Genomic DNA, 12,536 nt, shown 5'->3' on the forward strand with positions numbered 1-12,536 from the left:
GTCTGACAATTTGTACATTCACAGGAGGAGAGAGAAGAAACTTTTCTTGCTAATACTTTCTCCCTACAATATGATAGTGACACAAAAGTATAGCTAAGCTTCTACAGCCTCATGGTAAGGCCTGTTATGAGTCTAGGTTTAGATCACAGCCATTGGTTGTTGCAAGTGCTGGCCCTAACCCATAATTACTGGCATCCTTCAACATTGGGCTCTACCTCCCAAGTTGGTACTGTGAGATGGGCTCAACCTCTTGAATACGATAATTTCATATTTTGTGTTAGAGTTCTGAGGTAACTGTTCTACTGGAAATAAAATGATCTTGAAAGAGAGTCAAACTTTTACTTGATTTTGTTTTTTTCTCCTGTCAGACAACATTTAAAACATATGAATCTGAAAGAGAAATTAGTATTCCACCATCCTAGTTGACATGTTTCAGCCTTTTTTAAATGCCTAAAGGGTCAGGAGGCTTTCATCTGGACTGAATCCATATCTGTCTCATATTTCAATGTTCTTTGCTTAAGGTTGACACAAACAGGTAAAGCAACACAAAACAAAATAAAATGCAAACAAAGTTATTCGCTCAGTATCTGCTCTCGAGAAACCCCTTAACTGAAGCGAGAACCCCACCCTTTAATCACAGATTTGTCAATGAATTGATGCCTCAGACATTCACATCTCTCCTTCCTTTTGCTGGTACTGTGTCAACTCAGGACTATGGTCTTGGGATACTAATTTCCCTTTCCCATCCATATATTTTTAATCTTTTCTAAGGTACAAAAACAAAACAGAAAGCAATGACAGAACCAATGTCAGGATGTAGAGCCTGATGATAAACAATGCCGCTAACTGTGGTTGAGGGACAATATTTTCAGCTATCAATGGTGTTGATCTAACATACAATTAGAACATGCCTCACGATGGGGCTGCGGAAGCTTACCTATACTGCTGTGTAACAGTCTGACAATTTGGCATAGATGTCCCCCAGTGGACCTTCTTCAGACACCCATGTTTTAGAAAATTAACAGAGAGGGATATCTGATTAAATTAAGAAGATCCGGAACAACATTATTATTGTTGAGTCCTTCCCTACACTGTGAATGGGCAAGTAGAAGTGAGTGGTGAGTGAGCAGTCTTTCTATTCTAGTAGGGTCTCTTTTGGGGCATTCCTTTACACATCCATTAGAAGAGTATAACAGAATTGTCTTTACAAACGTTGGATGGCACAACTGACTTTAATTTTACAACAACATTTCCAGATTACATAAATTGCCCTGATGATGCTAACATTTTGGGTGGACCAACTTAAATGGCCATTTTTGCATAGATTAATCTTTGTTAATACTTTTGTTCACTTGTTGGGTAGAGCAAATACAATTTCTGAAGTAAATGGGTACAGGTCTATATGTCCCTACCTTGGTGCACAATAACAGAAAATTAAAAAATTCACCATCAGGATATAGCAGGTGGTTCTCTTTTCTCAACAGTGCTCCTATGCATAGTATGCTAAAATCACGATGCTAAGCTATGCAGTCATCCAGAGACCATATAAGGCTCATCTGAGTGCACAGAATGTTTTACCCTCAACCAACTTCCACTGCGGGGTCTTCTATTTCTCAAACCCTCAGTATCTGGAAGGTGATTAGCAGGCCCTAACAAACCTAGAAAATGGTATTACGAAGAAACATATTGCAAGATTAGCAGCAATCATCAGCAATTACGTACTGGAACTCCACATTATTTATAGCTATGTCCCTCATACCTTAATGACTGGGATATTTTAGGAATGCCAGTACCACCTCAGTGTGCTACATGTGCAGCAGCACACCCTGGCCAATGTGCGAACAAGCCAAGCCTTTTCTTTGAAAGCTGTTAGCAAACAGGTTTTCAGGAGCGTCGGTTTGTTCAATCACCTGTTACTTCTGGTGCCCTATTTCACTCTTACTCAATAACAACAGTTTTCAGAAAGACTATCTTGCTTCTTGAAACATTGCATAGAAAACTTCTTAATAATCTTACAGTTCTACCACAGAAACTACCTGCCAGTGATTCCAACAGTCGAGGACTGGTATTCAATTTTTAAAAGTTACCGAAGAATCATTAATATCACATAGGAGTCTGACAAGCCACATGCCCACAGGCAATATCCCAGAGAAGAAGCATACAACAATGAAGCGTAGGCATTGGAGTATAAAAGAGGAAATATAAATAAATAAATAAATTTGAACAATGCATCTTTGACTGTGTGCTGACACAAGGCAAAGCATTTGAATCTGGTGGCGTTGGCTGGAGATATAGGCCCTCATTATGACCCTGGCGGTCTGCGGTAATATGGTGGAAAGTACTGCCAACAGGCTGGCGGTACTTTCCACCATATTATGACATTGGGGGTTTGGCTGAAGCCAAACCGCCAATGTACCACATCGACCACCACAGTGGTAAGAGCCGCCGGGCTGGGGATATCAATCTCCAGCCTGGAGGCCATCACTGTACCACCTGCGGGATAATGACCCCGCCTACCGCCATGGTTTCCTTACCGCCACGAAAACCATGGCGGTAGGCACGATCAGTGACAGGAAATCCGTTCCCTGTCACTGATAGAGGTCTTCCCCACCCTCATCCCCTCTCCAGATACCCCCAACACCCCCATCCTCTCCAAACCCCCCCACATTCAAGCCTCTTCACACACACATGCATACACACACACACCTATTCCCACATGCATACTTCCATTCACACACACATCTGCACACACTTTCATACATACACAATATACGTGGTTTGGATATGTGTTTTTACTATTCACAACAAAAAATAACCAGTATATTAAGTGCTTGTAATTCATTATTAAAGCAGGATGTTTCCCAACATTTCTTTTTGTAAACAGAGCAGCTATGTGTTTAGTTAAGCTAAATCCTAAGAATACCAAAAATAAAAGGGGTGCAAAATATCCTTGATCTGAAGATTGCTGGTCAGTACAGTAGTGCAATTAAAAGATTCCTGATAAGTAGATGCCCATGGAAGGCCAGAAGGACTGAAGAAGAGCCCAGGCACCTGCAAGAATGACTCTTCCATTGCCCTAGAGCCCTTTAAGAGGCTGCAACCTCTTAGTACATTTCATAGCTTCCTATGGAATCAGACCACAGTACCTCCTGCAACATCCCTTCACTTAACCCATTGTTGAGCATACTAAATGAACATGTTTGCCGTACTATAATTAGGGGTACCGGGTGACTCCACGTCATCAGTACCACCAGCCTGGGTTTTACATTCACAAATTACTATTTTTCAGGTGTGTTAGTCCAGCTGGTTCATTTGACCAGAACCAAGACTACAACTCCCATAATGCACCAAGGTCTCAAATTACCATCTAGTACTGGGGCAAAGCTGTGTATGGTGTGAGCACCTGTCTATAACCCTGCAGTCAGATGGTTAGTGCACTCATTCACCATCAGTTTGACGTTTACCAACCCACACACAGTGCTGTACCACTATGTGGCTCAATGCTCTTTTTTCCTATTAAACGGCAGGTTAGAAATGTTACGAAATTACTCAACACAGCCATGTTTTCCGCCCAGGCAGCAAATTCGCTATTGATTTGTGATTCAGACGCCGGGGAAGGAGTCAGTCAAATCGACACATTAGATTAATTTATGGCCTAGGAGAGAGATTTGTACGGTCTTTCATCGGAGTTTACCTCGGGCAGGGAGTTACCTCTAAACGAGGACTCCTTCTCAGGGCAGCAGGCCAGGGAAATAATAATACGAATAAAATTCGCTAATAAAAGTCAGAAATGTGACCTGCGGCATGAAACCATTGATAAAATATCAGCAAGCCACGAAGCCCGCGCGCTGCTGAGTGACACGCGCCCTGCAAGGGATGGCGATCGGATTCCACCTCCGAGGGGGGTGCAGGGTGCACTCTAATCACCCCTGAGGCTTGCAGGGAGCAGCCGGGCTGTCATAAAGCATGCATGAGTGTTTCATTCAATCTCGGCTGCGGTTTCCCCCTGGAGTCTTAGCGAGACCCTGACTACACATCTACCGATAGGTAGCCCCACCCCGAGCCATATAGAGGAAAATAAGGAACGCGTTAAATAAAAAAAATAAAAAAGTGCAAAACCAAAGAAGGTTTCGTTAAACTAAAAAATAAATACATTAAATAAAGAACACATACTTGATATTTGAAGGGTGTAAGAAAATTCAACAATGGAGTTAAAATTCAGTGTACATTAATTAGTTCTGGGTGGGGACGGCATTAAGATTCTATTTATGATGACTAGGCCACCCCGAAAGATTCGATTTATTTGAAAAATATCATATTTAAAACACAACCCGGACACAGAAAAGATAGCCATTTGGAGAGTACTCTTTAGCAGAGCACCAAAAAGAGGCCTGCGGCGTGGCTGCTCGGGTGCAGGAACAGAGCCCACCCTCTACCGGCAGCGGGGGTCTTTATTGCCGAAGGAGGCCGGCTCGTGCGGTTTTAATTTGCTATGAATGCAGCATCAAAATGGACTCTCGCGCAGACATGTGCTGTTTTATCTAGTGTTACAGCAGCTGGCCGGGCTCGCAGCGGAGTCCAGGCACTCTGATCTCGAGGCAGCTTTGTGGCGGGTGACCCTGGCGTGCCACGAAATGTCAAACGTCTCAGACACCAAAAAGCAGCCACCCTGGACCCGCTCCCACAGTCAGTCCCACAGCACCGCTCCACCTGACCGCCTGCCGCAATGAATGGGGAAGATTCCCAGGTCGCCGAGGAACCCAAAATTCACAGGGAGACGAAAGGAGAGGGCGATCCACTGACTGGAGGAAAGGCGATGCTAATCAGCCATGGCAGCGAGCGGTGACAGCCTGCGGGGCACACTCAGGCTGCAAAGCCCAGCGTGCAGCAGCATGCGGGATAAAAATACACACACCGACCTCTGTATTATCATAAAGCGAGGCTTCAGAGACAAGCGAGCGTTGCAAACAGAAGCAGCAAACACAATGTACCATTAATAGGGGATTAGAGGAACGCCTATGCCTAAAAGCTGTGGCAACAAGGATTTTTTAGAAAAAACAATCAGCACATGAGCATCGGTTCATTAAAAAAAATGTGGAACGCCTATGTGGGTTATAATACATTTCTGCATATATTTCCCTACACGGCAGGTGCAGGGCTGGGATGCGCCGCCTGGCACAGAGTGAACCAAGACAATGAATGCACACAGCGTTGCTGGCTTCCAGCAGCAGGAGTGACCGGGCGCATGCAGTCCTCACCCTGAGCGCAGACAGGTCGATCTCATCCAGGCTGCGAGCCGGGGAGTCGCTCGCCATGATGACTCCTTGATGGCGAAAAAAAAAGAGCCAGAAACTTGTCCCCCTTGGGTCTCTAGTGCCTTGACCCCCGCGTTGAGGTGCGTCCGCGGCGGGCACGGTGCTCCTCGGAGGCAGGCGCGGGTCTAGGGGCGAGCAGGGGCCGGGCTGCCGGGAGACATGCCGAGCCTGCCGGGGTCCGGGCGCTCTGGCTGCGCGGCCTCGGAGACGCGGATGAGCCGGCCTCGGGTAGAGAGTTCAGCCGCGGTCTAGGCTTCCTGGGCGGGGCTCAGCGGCGGCATCGGGAGGGTGGGGGCGGCCGCTCAGCGCAGATGATGAGCGGAAGGATCATTCTGTCGTTCGAGGCGCTCAGCACCGGCCCCCGCCGCAGCACACCCTTCGAAACCTCCGCCCCTTTTTAGGTATTTTATATTTGTAAACACTGCAATCTGTGTTAGTTCACTTCCGTTTCCCACACCTGGGCATCGATGAGGCACGAGGTGCGAGGCTTCCGATTCTGGGAAATGGCCAATACATCCTGGAATGCAGCTGGGTACCACCGCCCTCACTCGGATGCTGGCACATCTGCATTACAACAGTGAACCCACATGTTAACCTTGGAAATTACAAATAAAGCATACTTCGGCCAACCAAGGCATTACAGGCTATAGGTAAGCAGGTGAATACATCCATAAGCGAGCACTGATTTGATATCTTTGTAGTGTAGCAAACCTATAGATAATAAGATTGAATACATTGTAAAGACAATAATGGTAATAATTATAATCAAAACAGATTGTGCTTTGGAAAGGATACATTTCTCTCAAATAGCAGTGTGGATGCAATTCTAGATGGAGTGACTAATAATTGGGAGTGGAAGACTTTTAAGCCACCACTTAAACAATCATGGTTCCTGCGTCACTACTGAGTTTCTGCTATCACCCACGTGATTTCCCGGAAATATACCTCCAAAGCATAGATCCATTTTCTGTTTTCACATAAGCAAGCTTCCCCATGCAGTAGGAGTTTTACACCAGAGCATGAGGTATACTTTCAAGGTATTCTGACCTGGACCGCCATGTTTTCAATATCCGTCTATAATGGTTTCAAATGGGTGGACCAAAGATAGGCCATCATAGAGGGCACTTTTATTTGGCTTAGAGAAATTAAAAGTGATGTGTGGAATGCTGGAATTAATTTCACCCACTATAATTATTCAGGACGTATTACAGGCCTTTGTTTTTTTGTCAGCTATGTAACTGTGGAAATGGCTCTTTTCGCAGGGTTCTCCCCAACCTTTTTGCCTTCGTCGTCCGATTTTTCCTGACCTTTTTTTGTTGCCCTTAGGACTCTGGGCACTTTACCACCGCTAACTAGTGCTAAAGTGCATGTGCTCTCAGTCTAAAATGTGTTAGTGACTGGTTTCTCCATGATTGGCATATTTGATTTACTACTAGGTCCCTAGTACAGTGCACAGTGTGTGCCCAGGGCCTGTAAATCAAATGCTACTGGTGGGCCTGCAGCACTGATTATACCCCCCACCTGAGTACGCCTGTATGGTTCAGGCCTGCAATTGCAGTGTCTGTGTGAGCAGTTGTAAACTGACATGTCGACCTGGCAAGTGCACTCACTTGCAAGGACCAAACCATCCCTTTTATTACCGACAAGTCATCCCTAAGATAGGCCCAAGGCAGCCCCATGGGCAGGGTGCAGTGTATTTAAAAGGTAAGACATGTACTGGTATGTTCCCACATTCCCTGATGGTGAAATACTTCCAATTTTGCTTTTCAGTATTGCAAGACCTGTCTTTCCAATAGGGTAACATGGGAATTGCCTTGAAATATCTTTTAAGTGTAGTTTCCCATTCAGAGCAGATAGAGATGTGGAGTTTGGGGTCTCTGAACACAACTTAAAATACATCTATTGGTGAAGTTGGTTTTGAGTTGTGAGTTTGAAAATGCCACTTTTAGAAAGTGGACATTTTATTGCTTAACCATTCTGTACCCCTGCCTGTTTGTAGAAAACAAGCCTGGGTCAAGATTACAGTAGGGCAGTTTGTGCATTCACTTGGACAGTCACACAAAGGGAGGAGATTAGGTGTGCCCTGCATATCCTGATGGCCCATCAACAGGCTGATTGGTCTTCCTGTGCTAGAGTGGTGGGAGTAGCTGACACATGCATCGTAATAGGGCTGTGTCTGTCCTCACACAAAGCCGTTCCCAACCCCTTTGGAGTGTGTGTGGAGCCATTGCAGGGAAAGCCAGGGTCTTGTGCACTACAAATACTTTTATTTGAAGTTTGCCTCCTTCAAAGACAGAAATAGGTATAGGTAATGGGCCTTTGACACCATATAGTTAGAATCTTTCTGACTCAGGAGATTCTGCCAGGAAAAAGAGCTGGATTCAGTAGGAGGGACTGCAACTTTGCCTGTCGCTTTGTTGTGGACTTGGCCTTCTAAATCCTGCTTCCAAAGGTTCTCCAAGGGTTTGAACTGACCTTGCCTCCTGTTAAGAAGTCTCAGGGAAATCAAAGACTTCACTTGCCAGCGCCTGATCTCTCTTGCTGAGAGTCCAACTTGCCAAGTGATGCCAGATCCAGTTCCTGGGCCCTTGGAAGTGAGCTTTGGTACAACAAAAAAGTATCTAATGCATCGACTTCCAGAACAACTTCAAAACCGGTGCCAGTCTCTGACCACGTATCGATGCCTGCACCGGAGCAGTGGTCCCCGCTGACCACAACAACCACGACCTACAACGCAGGTCCGACGCTACGGCAGCACCTCCGAAGTCCTGCCACAGCGTGAGTCCAGAGTGTCTTGCCACTGATGTCTGTGGCACCTGACTCCAACTCTGCCCCAGCACCTGTGGTCCCGTGGTGTGATTGCGACAGTACAAAGTCAATGCCTCGCTTGTTGGCCTGGTGGATTCATCGCCCCACCTTGTCATAAGGAATCGCTACCTTGCTGCCAACTCAGCATCAGCTCCTCTGCAACTATTAGGAACCGATGCCTCAGCTCCCCTGCCTAGCAGTAAGGAACAGACATCTCACCTTCCCAGTAGCAGTAAGGAACAGACATCTCTCCTTCCTGGTAGCAGTAAGGAACCAACTCCACACCAGCTCCAGCGATGCGTCATCTCCCCGACTCTGTGTAACATATTTGTTTCTTCATCCTTTTCCAAGGTAATGTAACGGGGGTCTACACGACTCCATTGCCGGCCGTGCTCCCTCGCAGTGGTGCCGGACTGTTGAAAATGACTCTATCAAGCCGTTGGGCTAGCCCCAGTTGGAGCTATTGTGTTTCTAAGCACTATACTACATTTAATCTTTGAAAATGTGTATCTTTTGGTTATGTATGTTAAATGTTTGTTGTTTTGGTCTTGTTTTACTTAGACAAATATTGGCTATTTTTCTCGACTGATGTGGAGCACTTTTGTGGTGTTTTCACTGTGTTACTGTGTGAGTGTACAAATACCTTACACATTGCCTCTGAGATAAGCATAACTGCTTGACCCAAGCTACCAAGAGACTGAACAGGAGTTATTTATTATTTTAGCTGTGTGAGTCCCTTACCGTGACTAGAGTGAGAGTCTCAACTTGGACAGGGTGGAAACCACTGCCAGCTAGAGACCCCATTTCAAACAGTTACTTCATACAAAGATGAGCAAAATACAAATCAGACCTTGTGGGTCATTACTAGTGTGGCGGTCTTAAGACCGACATACTCGCGGTGGCGGTCAGGACTGCTGCATATGGGGTGGTCTGACCACCACATTACAACCCTGGAAGTTAGACTCTCATGGAACTGCCAGCTCTGCCAGAATCATGCATCCCGGCAGCCTGAAGGTGGTGGAGATCATAGTCCACCAGGGCAGTCCTGCAAGCAGTGCTTCCTGCGGATTACAACCTCTTTCTCCACCAACCTTTTAAGACTGGTGGAGAACAGGTGCAGGAGACCACAGAGGGACCCATGCACCGCTCAAGCACTCGGTATGGTCAGCCCAGGGCCCGCCCATGCACAGAACCTTTGCAATGATGGCTGTCTGCTTTTCAGACAGAAAGATTGCAAGGGTGCTGGTGCACCCTGCTGGCTATAGACAGCATTTCCGCCGGCTCGATTACGAGCTGGACACAATGCTGTAGCCTGTTTCCTGCTAGGCTGGCAAGTCACCTGCTGACCTAGCGGGAAAATCATAAGGACTCCGGTGGGGAGGTCGATACGGAGGCGGTGGCCACAGTGTCAGGAGTTGTTATGTCTCAGAACAAGACTCACTGGAGTCAGCCTCATGTTCCCACAGCTTCGCATGCTTTCAAGAGGAAGAGAGTACATCTTTGATTCATGAATTTTGAGTGTGGTGAGAAATTTTACACTGCACTGCCCAGCTGAAACTAGTGTTGCATGTCCTCAACAGGAAGTTCTGCTGAGATACAAAGTGCTTGCTGGATGGAAAAGACAGGTGGAGTAAACCACAGGCTACAAGGCTGTCATGCATGGAGGGTTCTTATCCCTCAATCTGCCATTCTGGGAAATAAAATTTCCTTGAGGAGAAAGTGTGAATATGTCACGACTCACGTGCTGCTTGCGCCTGGAATTTGCAGATCGGGTGGCGTGAATCTTCAATGTTCGGCTTTGGCCCAAAAAGGGGCGACTCTTTCTGGTAGCCACGGTGCTGTAGGCAATGGAGACACCAAGAACAGACCGTGCCCTTCAGAAAGTAGCGCCAGAGGGAAAAACCCCTTTCAAGGGGAAAAACCTCCAAACAGGAAAAGTCCTGGAGAAAAACAAGAACAACAAACAGGAATCCAAAAGGAGCAAAAATCAGAAAATACAGAATGCTGAGTCCAAAACCAAAAGGCAAGGAAATCAGGAGCGAAGACACCAACTGAGCAGAAAGTGTTGCAGCGCAAGGAAAGAGGAAAAACACAGCCCTTATATACCAACAAACAGGAAGTGACCCACAGGAAGTAAAAGGACACCATCTTAGATAGGGAAACAATATATAGAACAGAATAGTAGAGGAACCATAGAGAATAGGGAACAAGGAATGCTGGGAAAGCACAGGAATCTGGGAAGGAGGAAAAGACATAAAGAAAGGCACACAACAGACTGCAAACAGAAGAAAGGACAAAGAAACGAAGAAAAACAGGTAAGAGGGTTCAGAGACCCCTGGGACAGTGAAAGGCAGAAGGAAGAACGAGGCCCCAAGCAAATCTGGGGCCTCGAAACACGCAGGAGAGGCTGGGGGCGCGCCGCGTCTTAATAACGCGGTGCGCGGCCCGAGCCGAACGCCCGGTCGAAGTCGAGCTCTCGGCTCGCGCCGCACCGCGCGGCGCGACAGTAGGTCCCCCTCCCGAAGGCCCAGGTTTAAGAGGGAATAAACAGTGAAAGCGTTGAGTCAGGAGAGGAGCGTGAACGGAAGAGGCATCTTCCCATGAACATTCACTGAGAGGATAACCCTTCCAATGAATCAGATACTGAAGTCGTTTATGAAAAAGACGAGAGTCACAGATTTCCTGCACTTCATATTCAGGAGCATCATTCACAAGGACAGGAGGTGGACAAGGAAACTGACGTGAGTAAGGATCAGGCACATAAGGTTTAAGCTGAGAAACATGAAAAAACGGATGGATCTTCCATGTATGGGGTAAGTGAAGACGGACAGTGACAGGATTGACCAACTGGAGAATACGGAAAGGCCCATAGTAACGAGGTGTGAACTTGTTTTGAGAGAGACGTGAGGGCAAGAATTTGGAGGAGAGCCAGACTTTATCTTGCAAATGATAATTTGGATTGGTTGTACGTCTCTTGTCTGCAGCCTTCTTCATATACCTCTTGGTATGTAACAAATTAGATCGAATTAGTTTATGGAGTTGGAGAAGGCGTTTGGAGAAATAGTTAATAGCAGGTAGAGGAGAGTTGGATTGTGGAGAAGTAGGGAAAGAGGTAGGATGAAAACCATAGGAACAGAAAAAGGGAGTGACCTTGGAGGCACTATGGACTGAGTTATTGTAGGAAAATTCAGCTAAAGAGAGGTAAGTGCTCCAGTTACTTTGGGTAGAATTGCAAAAGCATCGAAGATATTGCTCTAGTCCTTGGTTCAGACGCTCAGTCTGTCCGTTGGTCTGAGGATGGAACCCTGAAGACAGGGCTCTATTCATATTCAGTATTTTACAAAAATGCTTCCAAAATCGGGAGATGTACTGAGGTCCTCTATCAGAGATTATGGTATGTGGAAGTCCATGGAGACGGAAGACATGATCTATGAATATTTGACCTAGTTCTTGGGAAGTAGGCAGCCTTTTTAGGCCAGTGAAATGAGCCATCTTTGTGAAAGAATCCACTGTGACCATGATAACCCGGTTTCCTGCTGATGGTGGGAGCGAACACATAAAATCAGTAGAGATAGTATGCCATGGGGCCGATGGAACAGGCAAAGGTTGTAGTAATCCTGCCGGTCTGGTGTGAGGTATTTTGACTTGGGCACATATGGGACAGGCCTGAACGTATCTTTCCACATCCAGTTTCCAGGTAGGCCACCAAAAAAATCGTGAAAGTAATTCTTGTGTGGCTTTGATGCCTCTGTGACCAGCTACAGGGGAATCATGGCACATTTGTAATGCTTTCTTTTGCACCTTGTTTGTAGGGAGGAATATCAGGTCTTGGTAATAAAAATATCCTTGTTTCTTGTACAATAATGGTCTTAGTTCTTCCATGTCATGGTCCGATTGGTTGGCGTATTCTTGTTGTACTTCTTCCAGGAAAGACTGAGCCACTCCAATGATCTTACTGGGTTCTAGAAGATACTGGGATGAGGAAGGAGAACACTCTGGATATCGGCGAGACAGAGCATCAGCCAGAATGTTTTGGGATCCTGGAATATATGTAATATAAAAATCGTACTGACTGAAGAAAAAGGCCCAGCGGGCCTGACGACTATTCTGGCATACAAAATTTCTTAAACATTGTAAATTACGGTGGTCTGTCCTCACCTCAAATGGTTCCTTGGAACCCATCAGAAACTGCCTCCACTCAAGGCAGGCTGTTTTCAGAGCCAATAATTCCCTTTCAAGTACGGAATAATGTTGTTCAGCTGTGGAAAGGATATGAGACAAATAGAAAACAGGATGTTCAAGGCCATCATCCTCTTGTCGTTGGAGTAAGACAGCTCCGATGGCTCTCTCAGAAGCATCAGTTACTACTATAAATTGCTTGGTGGTATCTGGATGTCTTAAGATGGGGGCTTG

At 46.2% G+C, this 12,536-nt stretch overlaps 1 protein-coding gene across 7 annotated transcripts in view; it reads right to left on the reverse strand.

Moving 5' to 3' along the window:
- The window catches only part of TNIK (TRAF2 and NCK interacting kinase), a 623,603-nt gene extending 617,790 nt beyond the window's left edge, over nt 1–5,813 (reverse strand). For 6 of the 7 annotated variants that reach the window (XM_069213035.1, XM_069213034.1, XM_069213029.1 and 3 more), the window contains exon 1: nt 5,259–5,582. In XM_069213035.1, coding sequence (XP_069069136.1) covers nt 5,259–5,315 — 57 coding nt within the window. In that variant the 5' untranslated portion in view covers nt 5,316–5,582. Of the gene's footprint in view, nt 1–5,258 lie in introns of all 7 variants that reach the window. The other variant, XM_069213031.1, reaches the window with a different exon arrangement.
- Between the last annotated feature and the right edge of the window lie 6,723 nt (nt 5,814–12,536).

Source organism: Pleurodeles waltl, chromosome 11, assembly GCF_031143425.1.
Source record: "Pleurodeles waltl isolate 20211129_DDA chromosome 11, aPleWal1.hap1.20221129, whole genome shotgun sequence".
NCBI lineage: Eukaryota > Metazoa > Chordata > Amphibia > Caudata > Salamandridae > Pleurodeles > Pleurodeles waltl.